We start from the raw sequence: 16,587 nt of genomic DNA, 5'->3' as shown, positions 1-16,587 counted from the left end.
CCTTCTGGAAAACTTGCCAACGTTGGAGTGGATGCAGATAGGACTACATGGAAGCCGATCGATACCATTGATTGGGGCCAGAGATGATCGTTGTTATCTGGCGGCATCCTCACCCTGCATTCAAAGCGGTTCAGGAGGTCAAGGCTGTGGGTACACGAGCGTCTACGTGTTTCTGTGCATGTGCCTGTGTGTTATGGACTAACTAAGCACAGATAATTCCAGGCAATAACAACACTTGGACAACAATAGACCTTTTCTTGGGACCCTCTGGCTCTCCTCCAGCTTCCTCTGTATTATTTTAGCGGTCATGCTAATCCCACTCTGGACAGTGTGCGTACAGTCCGTCCAGCAGCCAAGAGGAACTCAGGCCGTGAGAATGCCAGACTGCGGTTTATAGATTGTGCAGGGCGGTCTGAGGATTTTGGTGTTTACATTTCTGCTGATCTCTTCAAACGCCTTCAACTGAGCCTCTGTCGCTTCATAACTCCAAGTCTGATCCTTCTCGGCGTTATTCTCCAACCTTTTCAGTCTCAGAGCTGTTTCTGTGCACGAGGTGTGATGGACAGTCGTCGGGGTCTTTAAGTAAACAGGGGTTTAGGCCGGTTCTCGCGGGGCTCTTCGCACTTCCCGGTGCCCCTGAGTCCCGTCCGTTGCTACACTGGTGTTAGCAACCTGCACTCCCACCTTCAGGTCCAGCCTGACCTACCCCCTCCATCACACACACACACACACACACACACACACACACACACACACACACACACACACACACACACACACACTGACATCAGATAGAAGTAGTGTACTGCTTTTGGATATCAAAAAAGACTTTTCTGCCAGAGCCAGCTAACAGAAAGCTAGCTAAACTAAGCCAAACCAGTGACCTAATGTCAGCCTCACAACCATTGCAGCTAATTACAGTTTCCTCATCTGCCACAGCTAATGATTATCAATTACTGTGAGGATTTACCACCACTACCATCATTATATGCAGTCTTGTTAGCTTATATCTGCCGTAACGTAACACATAATATCTGTGTTTAAGTGCGGATGGCTCCTTTTACATTGCAAAGAAAGGGCTTTAACTTTAACGCTGACCTTGACTTGGATTTTGACAGTTTGGTGTCAGCGTGAAGCTTCCTGTGGGCAGATCTCCTTCGCTTCCCCTTGCCAAAGTGAAAATCTGTGGAGCTGACGTGTGGACTTCTGAAGTTCAGGTCAGGCGGATAGAAGGACACAGAGGTGAAGTCCACAGTCTAACATGACTCCCCGGCCGCTCTGGCCATATTTAGTGATGTGACTCAGAAAAACCTTCCCGGGGGGGTCAGCAGGGTCGATCCGCTGCTCACAGTCACAACACAATTACTCTTTAAAGAGATGTACAAGGAGGCTAGGGTGCAGTTAGCTTTTAGCACCACCACCCGCTTCCTGCTAAAATCTTAGTTGTCGGTGCCATGCTGCAAAAAGGGTTTGGTTGTCACAGTAACTGTCAGCGTCTGTCGCGCCGTCTTAGGACACACGGCAGCCTGTAGATGTGCATTAATCTGCCTTTCTGTTAACCACAGAGCTCCTAAATTATTCAGCAGCGCTGTGGAGTCAAACATTCCCATTTAAAGATCCAACACTTGTTTGAACAGTCGAGTATGTGATAGTCTCGTAGAGGCAGACGAACGAAGAGGAGCCAACGTCTGAAAGCTAATTAGCAATGCAAAATCTACAACAATAACAAAGTAGAAGCGAATTTCAAGGTCACTTCCAGCTGTGCTCTGATGGCAGTTTGCATGGGGATGAAGGTCTTGGAAAGGATGAGCTGTTTCCTGTAACGTCTCTCCCAGGTCTCACGACATCACAGCGTCTGCGGCTCCTCGGTCCCCTGATCCGTCACATCCTCCTCCCCCACCCTTCCACTTTCTTTTCATTTGACCTATCCTTCACCAAGGCCCAGTGTAATCCCATTGAGTTTGGGCAAAACAGGGTTTAAGGGGGAAGGAGAGGTGGAGGTGATGTGGCGATGAGGGGGTGGTTGAGGAAAACCTGCTCCATGATCCAGAAGCCAAAGAGTTGCTCTTGTAGCTTAAACATGGGAAATACATGAGGTTAGCTACTTTTTATGTATTCACAATTTATAAAGAGTCGATGATCTGCCAGTTTCTCCCAGTAAAGCCACTGGACATCGATGGTGGGTGCTGCCATCCTGTTAATTTGAGGTCATTTGCGCCCTAAATTCCCTCACCATAAAAACCTCAGGAAACCTCAGAGCTCCACCCACTATGATAAAATGGGCGGGGCTTGTAGTTTACCCCCTTTTTTAAAGGATCCGAACCAACACACCACCGTCAGGCTCCAAACACAGAATTTAACATAGAGCTCTGGAGGTGAAGCTGCAGTTGAGAGTGACCACGTGAGACCACGTCTCATTTTAGCTGTTCTTGACTCACCCACGGATCGACCCAGATCCACGAATCCTTCCACCACTACAGTCTATTGATGTCCATCCACTTCTTGTTTTTTTTTGCTCACTTTTAATCCCTTTTCCCTCAGCAGCTGCGGTGGAGGTGGAGGGGTGTCTGGTATGGTTGGGGGGGTTGAGCCGAGACATTGGCCCTGCATTTGAACTTAACCTGATTGTGGCCCAGGACTGACGCAGCAATTAGCACCAGGGATCAGCATCAAAAGGAACAGCACAGTGTGAAGCTGGTCTAATTAGTCATATGAACGGAGGCAACAGACCGACCACTGCATGCCTTGAGTTCTGTGTGTGTGTGTGTGTGTGTGTGTGTGTGTGTGTGTGTGTGTGTGTGTTGAAAACCTTTTTTCCCTGCAATCACCAGCAGGTGAATGAGAGTCCATGTTAGGCGAAGACATGCCTCGGATCAAAGCTCTGTTAAATCAGCTCATGTGTGATCTGATATGATCTGTTTCTGAAATAAAGGGAAAACATCCCCACTGCTTCTCTGCAAGTCTTATTTTTCTGTTACGTTATGTTGCTCGAGCCTCGCGGCTGATCCCATTAAGAACCCAGAAGGTTGTTGGGGCGTTAGCGGCACGCACGGACGTCGCGCTCCTCTCCTGCAGGACGGTGAACTCGACCTTGAGGAAAGAATATCAGCATTGTTGGTGACCCCATAAATGGCGTCTGACTTCAACCTTCAGCTGAGAGGAGGAAGAATCCTCCAGCTGGACAAGCGGAAACCAGGACTGTCCAAGAGTTAGACGGCAATCCCAGAAGACGGGGACAGGAAGTGAGAGCAGAGAGGTCAAAGGTGACAATAAAGGTCGTCTCAGACCCATCAGGAATTACAGGACAGCCTTCAGAAGCTGGTTGACACACCGACCGATCCACCGATGCTGGTCCCCATCAGCCCTGCGGGGGGACGCCGTTGCCACCGCCGCCGCTGCCGCCGCCACCTTATATGTAGAAGTGTTGGTGATAATGGAGAGGAGCAGCGACAAAAACAAAAGCTATGCACATATATTAAATATATCCCTGTAGGCAAATAGTCGCCCCTGCTGGCTGCTCTGTAATCTGGTAAAAAATGGTCACGGAGGTGAAAAGGTCGGGTCACGACAACCCGCCATTTCATTACTGCGGCTCAAATGTCCCAGGAAGCAATTCAATCAAAGGGCGATTATTTTTCCTGGGATTCCACTCTGAAGGGAATTGGCTGTCGTTTAGCGCTGACCTTTTCACGCGTCACTCATTTATCCCGGGGAATAATTGTCCGGATGGTTTCACGGTCATATTCCTGAGTGCTGCGGCGTGTACGCGCCCCGCATGGCGAGCGCCACATATCCTGTTATCTTCTGCTGCTGCTGCCGAGGAACGCCGGCGTGCTTCAGGGAGAGTCTGAATGGATTTATGAGACACCTGAGAGGGAATCACGATGGAAGAGTGGGGAAAACACTGATGTAGGGATTCATATCAGGAGAATCTGATGCTGCTGTACTCACTCTCTAAGCTGATTATATTCCATTTATATTCAGTATTTACAGCTTTTACGCACGTCGTCTTCCTCTTTTTGAAGTAGGAATGTGGATTCTTTCATTTTTGACATGAATAACCCTCCGCCTGGACGTTCTAACGACTCTTTTCTCTTTGCTTTATCAGTTCTGGTGGCAGGTGATCACATGATCGTTGTTTCTACTTATTCTGACTCACTTCTACCTGATGTGCGACTCACCTGGTGGAGCTGTTGTTTGCAGGCTGCTCTGCCCCCCCCCCCCATCCCAAAGTGTGAATACTATTCAGAAAGCAGTGAGCCTTAAGTGGGAAAGCTTTTAGCACATTATCCACTGGCAATTGTGCGGTAATCTAATTTCCCAGCACAGGTCTCTTATTAAATATCTGCATCCAGGAGCCTCTTAATGGGTTTAGCTGCTCTGCAGGCTCAGTGTTTATGTGTGAGCCTCCAGAGAGAGAGTGACATTGAGGAGGAGAGGTGGTCTGGTGGCGCACACACACACACACACACACACACACACACGGCCGTTAATGTAGGCTGCTGGAAGGATGCTCAGGAGGGCACTTTATCGTTTTTATCAACTAAGAGGGCATCGTAGAAGGGCGCTGTCACACATTGTCCACTGGTTGGGCAGTCAGGGCACTTTTCAATGCTTTTCCAGGATCCCTGATGGTAACTGTGTGTGTGTGTGTGGTGTGTGTGTGTGTGTGCTCTTTTTCTAACGTATGGGACTGTCTAAAAAACAAATTACACGTCTCATCTACGCATGGGCACCTTAGAGGACATTTTAAGGTTTTTTCTAGACCAAAGATGGGATCTTAAGGAGGCCACATTGTATTTCTCTACTAAAGGTTCATTGGAGCTGTTTTGGGGGCAAAATCTGGATCTGTTCTGCCCACTGAATGGGAATCTCCTTGTACCCAGAGGGTATGCATATCAGTGGTATATAAACGTAACTCTGTTACCGTATGGGCTCTGAAAAAGTACATTTCCTGTTACCACATTGTGCTGAAAAGGCTGTGTGTGGATGTGTGTGTGTGTGTGTGTGTGGTGTGTGTGTGTGTGTGTGTACAAGAGAGAAGAGAGAGATTAGAAACTCACTGATGTGTGTCACAGAACGGATTAACCCAAGACTGCTGCTGCTGCACTCAATAACTATTCTATGTGTGTGTGTGTGTGTGTGTGTGTGGGGGGGGGGGGGTGAAGGCATTCCTCACAGTTGCTGAAGGACCGTCTTACCTGACGTCACATAACGAGGGCTAAAAGCACACTCACCAGTCCCACTAGAGATGGTCGCTGCGCCAGAGTATCGATGAAACGTTCCACTGTCGGAGTTTCTTCTTCTATGAATTCAGATTGAAACCATCAGTAGAAAACAAACACTGTTACAACACGACAAACATTCTGTGGGGAACTCTGATGTGAGCTCGTCATGTGGGGGGGGGGCGGTATATGCTGTATCCCACCCAACCACCAGGGGGCCGTTTTTCACGTGATGACCAAGCTAGCTCCTAGCACGCAATGGATGCATAGCGGTTGGACACGGTCTGACCACATTTTTGTGTGTTGCTAGCTAAACTACAAAACCGATGGGCATTAACAGCAACATTTGGTGGCCACACGAGGATCCAGCTACGCTAAAATGTTAATACACAAACAACAAGCAGGTTTTGCCATATAATTCAGTCCAGTTATTATCTGTCCAATTAGCTGAGACACATCAAGCTTCAGGACTTCATTCATTTCAGTTTAGCTGTTCCCCGCAGCCCCTCCTGAATGAGTATATAAAGTACCAAAAAATAATCTTCATCATAATTAAAAAAAAGACTTTCTTTATCGCTATGCATTATTAATTTATTTGGGAAAATTTGTGTTTCTGATTTATTTCTGAATTCTAACTATAATCTCAGATTTATTTTCACATGATAATCCTGGAAATCCATTTTTAATACCGCAATTATTATATTTAATAGAAATAAATCTTTATTTCAGCAAATTTAATTACACAGGTTTATTCATTTTAATACTTAATTTCTATCCTTTTTTATGGTTATTCTGTTTTCTCTCAAACCCTGAGGTTTTCTTTATCCGGATTTTCACTCTGATCTGTGAATTCTAGCAGAGGGTAAAATAAATATAAATCAATAAATAAACCTCTAAGATTTCTTTTATTTCAGGGGGGAAAAAAATCTGATTTTATTTCACCTCCGATTTTTAGTCAGTTTTAATTCGACATTGTGAGATTTCCCTTATTTAGGCTAAATTCCTTCTGATTTTGTATTTCAACCTAGAAATTGCAACAAATATTTTCCCACCAAACTGCCGCTGATCTCAGGATGCAACTTTAAACCTTAAATCTGCTCCGATCTTTTCTTTGAAGATTCCACTTTCATATTAACAGTATTCGGAATTTCAAGTTTAACGTCAGAAAAAAACAAAATTTGAAGCTTCTTTTTGTCAACATGACCCAAAGTTAAATAAATCTGTCTAATGTGGCTCTGGTAGAGGATGTTTGAATTCACACAGGCGCACACACGCGCGCACACGCTCTTGTGTGACAGTTCAGCTTTCCTCTCATTGGTTGCTCGGTACCAGAGCCGCGCCGGGACACTGGGACGGTGACGTGGGGGCGAAGGCCCTGATTGGAGGGCTCCAGGAATTATAAGAGGAGGGCTGGAGCTCCCCAAAGAGCAGCAGATCCTCAGACCACAAACCGCAGGACGCGCTGCAGCCTCTGGACTCCCTCCGGCCCGACATGCGTCCGAGCAGACCTCCACAAGGGTTCATCTGAGACTGTGCGCGCAGGACAGATCTGCTGGGTTCCCTCTGCTGGTGGACCACCGGTAGGAGCTTCTAGAGGATTTCTCCAGGTTCGTCAGTGGAATATTTTGGTCTGGTTCCCTCTGCTTGGTGTTCCCCCTCCCCGACATGGAGTACACGTCGTCCCCGAAACCGCAGCTCTCGTCCCGGGCCAACGCGTTCTCCATCGCCGCCCTGATGTCCAGCGGAAAGTCCAGTAAGGACAAGGACACGGAGGAGAGCACCATCAAACCTCTGGGTAAGGTTCGGCCTGGAAAACCGTCTCAGAAATGTTTTGGAGATTCTGACCAAAGTTTACGCACAAGAAACTGAAGAAAGTAAATATCAACCGGATCAGCCGAAAATGACATTTTTAAAAGGCTCTTTTAAATTTATATGGAATATGACAGAAAAGACAAATAAGTGTTACACAAAACGATAGATTTATTTTTACCTGAGGTGAGAGGGATGTTTTGACTTTTGCTTTTATTAGTTTTCCAAACCGAGCTTGATTTGTTTTAAAACAGCTTCCGTCCATTTTATGGATCAATTTTAATGGCGCTATAAATAAAAATCACATTTTACGACCAATAGTTATGCACCAAATACACCTGCTGTGATCCCGCTTTTAGGAAGAAATTAATATAAAATTAAAATATAAAAGTTTTTTAGGAAATTCACTAATTTTCCCTTGTTTATTTCTCAATTTCCTTTATTTCAATACAAACTGTATTTTTGTGAATAACAACAGAAAAACAGAGACCTTTTTTTTTTAAATTCAAGGCGGATTCGGAGCGAAGAATAAACTCAAAAGGTTCAAATGTTTCACCTCCATCATCGTTTCTGACTTGTGTTTATTTTACTTTCAGAACAATTCGTGGAGAAGTCCTCCTGCAGCCAGCAGGCTCTCTCCGAGCTCTCCTCCATGGACGCACACGGCGACTTCAGCAGCGGGAGCGCGCCGGGCGTGTGCACGGAGCCTCTGATCCCCACCAACCCCGGCGTCCCCAGCGAGGAGATGGCGAAGATCTCCTGCAGCCTGGAGACCAAAGAGCTGTGGGACAAGTTCCATGAGCTCGGAACCGAGATGATCATCACCAAATCCGGGAGGTAGAAACCCAGAATGTTGAATTCTGGAAAATCTTCCCTGGCCGGCATGATAAAGAATTAACCACAAAACACGACTACTAACAACAGTAATAACTATAGTTTATTAGATGATCCATTGTTCTGTTGTGTCAGGGTTAGTCGTGTATTATAAATATCCTCCAACAACAAAAACATCACAATTACGTTTAACCTCGAACGCAACTGGTCCTGTTGAAAGTAAAAAATGGCTAAAAATTGGAAATAGCATTTTTTTAAAAAAATGTTTTAATTAAAATCACGGAATTATTTTGTCTAAATGTATAAGTAACACATCAGCAAGAGAGAATTTTCAAATTTAAAGTCAATATTGCTTAGAAATGCTCTTTAAACACGCATTTTAACACCGTGTGCTGAAAACCAGGCTAAAATCTTCGGCATGACCCTGATGATAATTAGCCTCGGTTATCGCCTTTATTTGACCTAAATTAACGCACACCTTTGTAATTTACCGACTCGCCTGTCACCTGTCCTCAGGAGGATGTTTCCCACCATCCGGGTCTCTTTCTCCGGAGTGGACCAGGACTCCAAGTACATTGTGTTGATGGACATCGTCCCGGTGGACAACAAGCGGTACCGGTACGCCTACCACCGCTCCTCCTGGCTGGTGGCCGGCAAGGCCGACCCTCCTCTGCCCGCCAGGTAGGCCTGCGGCGGTCCGCAGCTCATCTGAGCACGCGAGGCCGGCGCACCTGAGCGCACGCGACGCGTTGGCAGCGCGAGGCAGCGAGGAGGTCTTCAGAGAACTGACGTGTGATTTTAAATGAGGAGAAAACGGCGGGAAAGTGCGGCGGGAAAATAACCTAAATTCGATATTGTAGAAAACTTTGGGTCGCGTCTGTTAAAATTTAGATTAAAACGCCAAAGTCTGATATTTAACAATAAAGTCAGAGTTGAAAAAAATAAAAACTGTTCAGATATTTATTTAGTTAATAGTTATTCCGGTTCTATTTCAATTTAAGTCGGACTACATTTTGTGGCGTAGCAGCATCAGCACCTCTTTTTCGCACCAAAGGATGACGTCACCACTAAAACTGAGGAATAAGATAATTCGAGTCTTTTATTTATTTATTCATTTTACCGTAAAACATCTGTTAAAACGGGCGTCACTCACTGTCGTGGCTCAGAATATTTAAATTTAAGCAGCAGGGTGCGGCGAGCTCCGAACGAGGTTATTTTATTTTTAACAACTGGGATATTGTTGGGTTTTTTTTTGTTTTTTTAAGTAACATGAAAAAGCTTAACGTTCTAAAAATAGCAACTTACACTTATTACGAACGGCTTTCTTTTATTTACGTGTTTTGATTTAACATAAGATCTTGAAACATAGGTAAAATAATCATTTAAAAACGTCTAAATTCTTCCACTCGGAGAGCAGAGCAGGTTTTTTTCTCTTCGCTGATTGGTGGAAAACACTCACCCAAAAACCGCCTCGGCCAATCAGAGCAGATGTTGACCGGTTCCGTCTGGGCCCGCAGGTTGTACGTCCATCCGGACTCACCGTTCACCGGGGAGCAGCTCATGAAGCAGATGGTTTCCTTCGAGAAGGTCAAACTGACGAACAACGAGCTGGACCAACATGGTCACGTGAGTTTTAATTCTGCATTATATATTCTGTATAAAAACTATGGAGCATTTATGAACAGGAGTTTTAAAATAACGAGGTGTTAACCAAGAGCTTGTTTTTTTCATAATTATCACCCAATAAGCCCAATGTTACAGTTAAAGAAAGACTTAATAAACTGTCGAAAATATCTTAAATGTAGTGCGACGAACAACAAATTTATGATGATCAATAATTATGCTCCAGATTTAGTTTTAAAAATACGCAAATAGCAGAACCTGAAGCGTTAAAGAGAAGTGTTCCGAAGTCGTTTTTATTACTATTTAAATATTTGTAAAACGGAAAAGACTAGTTACATTTGCCTAGCTTCAAATTAACAATAATAGGAAATAATAAACGTGACGTTAGAAGTCCTTATAAGAGAAAATGAAAAATTACAAAAAAATTAAATTAAGATAATCAACAGCTTCATTTCTTCATCTCCCGCAGTCCCAAACTTTTAACAATCAAACCTCTTTTAAATGATTAATTAAAGTCAGGTAGAAAAACTAAGATGCTGATATTTAAACAGCTCGATGCAAACAGAAAACGAATCAATTACGGAAGTATTTCTAATAGAAGGTGAAACTGGCCAGTATATAAAATAAATCTAGAAATGTTTATAAAAGATTAAAATGCTTTCCCGTAATTTATCGATTTTAATTCATATTATTTCTATTGACAGCTATTTTCACTTTCTATGATAATCATTCTTATTTATTATATTAATTTGGAATTATATACATAATCAGAAAATTAATTTAAATGTAAATCCAAAGTTTTCAATAGTTAATTTCATATTCATATTTTCCGCCCTTATGTGGAAACGACTTAACATTAAAATTGTAAATTGACATTTTTCAGGTGTGTGTGAAACTACAAAAACTGTCAGACTGATCTGAACTCCCGTTTTCGGTTTATCTGTCGTGGTTCTTCAGATAATCCTGAACTCCATGCACAAGTACCAGCCACGGGTCCACATCATTAAGAAGAAGGACCACACGGCCTCGCTGCTCAACCTCAAGTCGGAGGAGTTCCGTACCTTCGTGTTCGTGGAGACAGTCTTCACCGCTGTCACGGCCTATCAGAACCAGCTGGTACGTGATGGACCTTTGTCTCATTTGTGGATTAACCGATACGCCATCATGGATTATTGTGAGATGAGCGAGCGTGGGTAGATGTTCAGACCTCCAGAGCACTTTAAGAGTGGAGCTTGAACTATAAAATCACATTTAATATTGAGCAAAACAAAAACAGATGCGATAAAATTAGCATCAAATTCGATGACAAGACCCAGACCGAAGCCTCCACAACAGTATTCTGCATCATCCCGATAAGACAAAGAGGTCTCTGTTGTTCTTAAACTGCTGAAACGTCCCACATGGTAAAGAGAAGCAGAGAGAAGCATCACAGGTGTGGATAGAAGAGCATAGAGAATACACTGAAGTGATGCCCAGGAATATTAGTGCGCTCACTGTGGACGATAGAGGGCACCAGAACACATCGACTCGTACCCAGCTCAGATTTGGGCAGGTGCCTGCCACAGCATTAGCATTTCCAACAGGCTAAAACAAGCCCATGTGGACTGGTGTCACGATGTCCTTTCACCATATCGGCCTGGGGGGGTGAAGCTAAACAGGAAGCAGAAATAATTTCAGCTCTATGATGGAACTGATCCTCACTGTTGAACCAAAGATCATCTACGAGAGACGAACCTTCACTGGTTCGACATCAAGTGCAGCTCAGATACCAGCAATATTGCGAGGAACTACTGAACCTGTCTGCTGTTCCGTAGATCACCAAGCTGAAGATCGACAGTAATCCGTTTGCCAAAGGGTTCCGGGACTCATCACGGCTGACGGACATGGAGAGGTACAGGGGATTCTGGGTCCTGTTTCCTGCTTATCCTTAGTTATTACATCAGGTCCCGGTTCTCTTATTTTCATTGTTTCTGCCTTTTAATTTTCTGTTTACGTGCTCTTTGGTTTTAGTCTCACATTCCTTCTTTTCGCTCTATTTCCTTGTTTTATTTCCTTATCGGGACCTTTTTAAATTAGTATTGATGATGTGGATGACAGGCTGCAACAAGTGGTGATGCAGAAAAGAATTTGATTCTCTGTGAATTCCAGGAGGGAATTAGATACTTCCGAGTATAACACACACACACACACACACACACACACACACACACACACACACACACACACACACACACAAGCGCACGCTTACAGGATTTTTATGCACACTCCTGAATCCAACACACTACTTGTAATTATTGATTCCAGCACTATCAGCTGAAGAAATCATAACATTTTTCCATTTTCCTTATTCCAACATCTGGAATAAGAGACGGTAGCAAACCAGCCAGACTGCCCCCCCTCCCTCACCCCCCCCTCCATCTCTCTCTTTTTGAGGGCTGTGAATTAGTCCTGATCAATTGATCTTTGGGGAGCTGCAGAAATCACATTAGTCTGGAGTCGGCCACTGCACTAAAACACACGCTAATTCAATTGGCTGCAGTGACTGATTGAAACCAGCAGGCAGACCCCCTCCACCCCCCCCCCCCCCCCACCCACCCACCCACCCACCCCCTCCCTGCTGCCATCGCCGTGCATTGTGGGAGTCTGCTGTGCTGGAGGCCCCAATGCTGATAAAAACACACACATTTGTACTCCTCTGCTGACAGATATTGCACTTCCCTAACCTAATTGGAGGGATGGGGGGGTGGGCAGGGGTGGGAGGGGGGGGCTAATGTGGACGCATGGCCCTCATGATGCAGACCACTTGCCTGTCCACACACCCGCACACACACACACACACACACACACACACACACACACACACACACACTATTTGCACTGCTGTGTTTGAGAAGTGCTATCTGACAAGACTCAAAAGAGCTAATGCACTTTGTGGTAGACACACACACACACACACACACACACACACACACACACGCACACGCAGACATGAATAAAAACAATGCATGTGAAAGATGAATAAAACACAGACCGTGCACAGCGTGCGCGCGTCCCCTTTAGTGTCTCTCTCCTGTTTTGGGGAGTAGAAGAGATTCACGTTGGCGGCTCTCTTTTCGGCTTCTGCTGCAGGGAAAGTGTGGAGAATCTGATCCACAAGCACTCGTACGCCCGGTCGCCCATCCGGACCTACGCCGGGGACGAGGAGGGCCTGAGCGAGGATGCGCACGCTGCACACAGTAGAGGTGAGCCGGAGGTCACGCCTGTGGTGATGTCACAGGTTCTGCCTGAACCCGATGTTAGAAACTGTGTAAAGTTCTGATCATTTTGGCCCTCGTGCTCTCCCGTAGTCAGCAACAGATTCTCCCAGCTCGGTTTTGTTTCATCTTGACGTTGTCCATCAACATCCTGGTAACACTTACCTGTGCGTCACCTTCCCACAGCCTCCGCCTTCACCGCCTCCGACAACCTGTCGCTCAGCTCCTGGGTCACCACCACTTCGGGCTTCTCCGGGTTCCAGCATCCACAGTCTCTTTCAGCGGCGATGGGCACCGGGGCCTCACTGCCCCACCCCATCCAGGGCTCGCTGCCCCCCTACAGCAGGCTGGGCATGCCCTTAACTCCGACCGCGCTGGCCGGAACCATGCAAGGCAGCGGGCCGTCCTTCCCCTCCTTCCACATGCCCCGCTACCACCACTACTTCCAGCAGGGGCCGTACGCGGCCATCCAGGGACTTCGCCACTCCTCCACCGTTATGACTCCCTTCGTATGATTCCGCCGCAGGAGCAGACGACTCGTAGCTTGTAGATAGTTGCCCCGCCGAGCGAGGAAAAGACATGAGGTACGCATCGACGGAATCCAGGACAGGAGGCGCATGGTCACCATGGGGGCCAGATGGTGCAAGGAGCATGTTTGTTACTGACCTGGGACCAGCGGAGCCCCAACTCCTCCACAGGAACTCCTCCCAACACTGTTTAAACGTCTGCAGGCTCCTGCCGAGGCTTTAAAGATGGCCGACTCCTCCGCGAACCATGGCGGGGCCCCCCGGCTGAGCTGACCTTCTGGTTTTAAAGAAGGTCGGATGTTTGTACAGTTACTCCACCCGGCTGAAATCTGTGTAAAAATGAAGCGTAGAAAGACTTTAAATGCAGCATTTACCCCGGAACCTCTGCCAAGAGTAAAATCTATCTATACGTATTCATATAGGACGCATGCTGACTGCAGTAGAAAACCAGTTTACACGGAACATATAGGAACAGTGAAGCTCTAGTTTAAACAGTCACACCAGCGTTTAAAATCTAGGAGGGAAAACTGGGACAAAACATCAAAGAATCATCAAAGAAACGGTCAAATCAGGAGACTTAATGTTGCTGTTAGTGTTAGCATGTGAGTAGAACCCAAACCAACAGCTGTGACATCACCACCGACACGTCAGCCCTTCATAAACGTGTTCCAACCTTCTCACCGACCTGCACAAACTCTCAGTCCTGTGATTTGGCCCCAACATCTTTGTGGGTTTCAACAACGGGTTGTGTCCCCAAGCTTTGCCGACGGGTAGAACTGCAGTCCAGATGTGTACAGACGTGTAAATAAACCCGGAGCGTTAATGAGCCAGGACCCTGCAGGTTTTTTTTAAGAGCGAGGAAGAATTTTACATCCTGGTGTGATCAAAAACAACATTTTTGGGTATTTCCAGCCTGCTAACGCGCACCAACATCTGTCAGCAGATGTTCGGCTGGTGGCGCCGAGCTGAAAGAAAGCAGCGTTTTTCTCTGAGCATCTAAAACGTTACTAACGTGAAATCAGCCACACGACCTGAGAGGAAGTTTTCCTTCCTTCCAATAATTCCGTCCTGGACTCAGGAATCCTGAAGAGGAACGCTGGTCCAATACGTTGATGATTTCAGCAGCAAATTTAAGGGATTTATTTACATGTCTTTTAAAAAGGGTCCAGGTTTGATTACTGATCAGATTTCTCAAAATGGAAAACGAATCTTTTTCAAATTAAGAACATTCCAGATCCGGTTTTTATCGCTTTTGCCGCCTGAAATCAAAACAAAGTCAAAACTCTTTCCCGTATCATAAAATTTATTATATTTGACGGATCAGTAACGTGAAATTGGGAACATTTAAAGTCATTTTATTGGTTAATGATGCTTCACTTTATTAGACGGAAACTTTGTTTCCACTTTGAACAATCGGAACATTTGTAAATAGAAACTTTTCTTTGCTATCTGACACTGAACGATTATTTTTCCATTTACGTTTTAAGTGCAATATATTTATTTTGCTGCCTGGAGAGAACCTGTTGTGTATGACGTCACATTTAAAGCCTTTGTAAACATCTAAAAACATATAAATACGTCACCAACCAACGTGTCTCTGACTTTTCTGTCATCTCATCATTCTGTAATAAATGAAATCCTATTTAAGCTTCAGTATCATCAGTAGAGACAGAAGATGCTCGTCTAAGGTTCAACCACAAGTCTGGCTGAAGGTCTTCAGAACCGCTCAAGACTCCAGAAAAAGAGAATCATAGAAGTCTACAAATGTTTCAGGAGGAAGAAGGAAACACCAGGTTCTCCAGCTCCTCTGAGGCCTCCAGACACGAACTTTACATCCCTGCAGGTGAGGATGTTCTGATGTTCTCTGCAGGACCTCTCAGGCTCCGTCAGGCTGGACAGAGGCTTTCAGGTCGCAGCAGAGATGTTTGATTGGGTTCCTATCAGGGTTCTGGCTGATCCTCCAGGACCCAGTCTGAGGTGTCCCTGTTCCAGACTCTGGAGAACGTTCCCCAGCCCGATGAGGGCCCTCACCGTCTGATACTATGAGACCTTCTAGTGACTCTGTACCTCTTTACAGTCGAGCTGGAGAAACATCTCAGTGACGTTGAGAAGTTCTTTATAGTCCAAGACAAACTCTGAGGTCATAGTGAGTTGTTAGCTGACAAGAAGTGATGTGTTACCGTGGCAACAACCAATTCATCCCAGGAGCGCCTGATTGGTGGGAGGGAGCGCCAAAATGAGACGAGGATGATTAGAAGAATGTCGCAAATGACGTCAGCTCACAGCTAGTGAACATGTTCTATCAGAATCTGAACACACACACACACACACACACACACACACACACACACACACACCACACACACACACACACACACACACTATCAGCAGAGCCATCAGCCACCACCGCAGACGAACTGACGGATCGATGGCTGGACGTTAGTCACCGTTTCACCAGGAAGAGAGCTCCACTTCTGCCCTGATAAGAATCGCCAACATCCTTCGAAAATAAATAAATAAACAAATAAATAACCTCCAGTGTGGCTGTGATTGGATTAAAGGGGGAGGGGCCGGGCGCGGCCAGCCTCCATGAGCTATGGGCTCACAAATTGGAGCCAACATTCGGGCCAGAGAGTCCATTTTGGGGCATAATTTACACACTGAGGAGCACGAGCGGAATCTAATGTCATTTCCATCAATTTTGCATTTTGGCCCTTCGCTTCATTCCCCGGCTTTTAGCGGCCCCGCGGCCGTCTGGCAGGGGCCCAGCGGGCAGCATCACAATGTCGGGATGACATCTGCGGAGGTCCGGGAGGTGTATGCTCAGCGACACGGCCCTGCTAACGATCTGTGTGTGTGTGTGTGTGTGTGTGTGTGTGTGTGTGTGTGTGTGTGTGAATCCCTTTTCAGAGTTCTGACTTTAATCTCATTTAGCTATTTAGTCGACATTTCTGTACATTTTCTAAACACCTCCATCACAAGGAGCCCGTTTCCTAGCGACCCTGGTTTGAACGTAACCACATCAAACTCTTTTCCTGCCCGTTCAGACCATTAAAGAGGGGCAGCTGCCGCCATCCCAGCTAAAAACTCCCAACGTCTCCTGTTGTCGGTTTGATGCAGATGCAAATCAGTTGAATCAGAGAATAATCATGTTAATCTGAGGATGGACTGGAAGTGTTTCAGACAGCAGTGACGCTTCCGCGGGCCAAAAGATGCAAAACAGACAAATCTCCTTTGCCTGCGACTCCACATTACCTCCCACACAGTTAATGCTAAAACGCTCCTTGGTTTCTCTCAACTACACGACAGAAATCG

General features: G+C 45.8%; 1 protein-coding gene across 2 annotated transcripts; it reads left to right on the top strand.

The window, feature by feature from the left end:
• The first annotated feature begins 6,638 nt into the window (after window positions 1-6,638).
• Window positions 6,639-14,862, top strand: tbx20 (T-box transcription factor 20). 2 transcript variants are annotated; one of them, XM_057045749.1, is made up of 8 exons: window positions 6,639-7,020; window positions 7,631-7,871; window positions 8,385-8,549; window positions 9,386-9,494; window positions 10,449-10,607; window positions 11,306-11,382; window positions 12,621-12,733; window positions 12,932-14,862. In XM_057045749.1, the coding sequence occupies exons 1-8, from the start codon at window positions 6,891-6,893 to the stop codon at window positions 13,258-13,260; spliced, it is 1,323 nt and encodes a 440-aa protein (XP_056901729.1). In that variant the 5' UTR covers window positions 6,639-6,890; the 3' UTR covers window positions 13,261-14,862. The 2 variants fall into 2 exon arrangements, with proteins under 2 accessions (XP_056901729.1, XP_056901728.1); XM_057045748.1 differs by having other exon boundaries at window positions 12,618-12,733.
• Window positions 14,863-16,587: the final 1,725 nt, after the last annotated feature.

Source organism: Takifugu flavidus, chromosome 10 (assembly GCF_003711565.1).
Source record: "Takifugu flavidus isolate HTHZ2018 chromosome 10, ASM371156v2, whole genome shotgun sequence".
Taxonomy (NCBI): domain Eukaryota; kingdom Metazoa; phylum Chordata; class Actinopteri; order Tetraodontiformes; family Tetraodontidae; genus Takifugu; species Takifugu flavidus.
The sequence above is the reverse complement of the archived record's forward strand: the minus strand, read 5'-3'. Positions and strand labels throughout refer to the sequence as shown.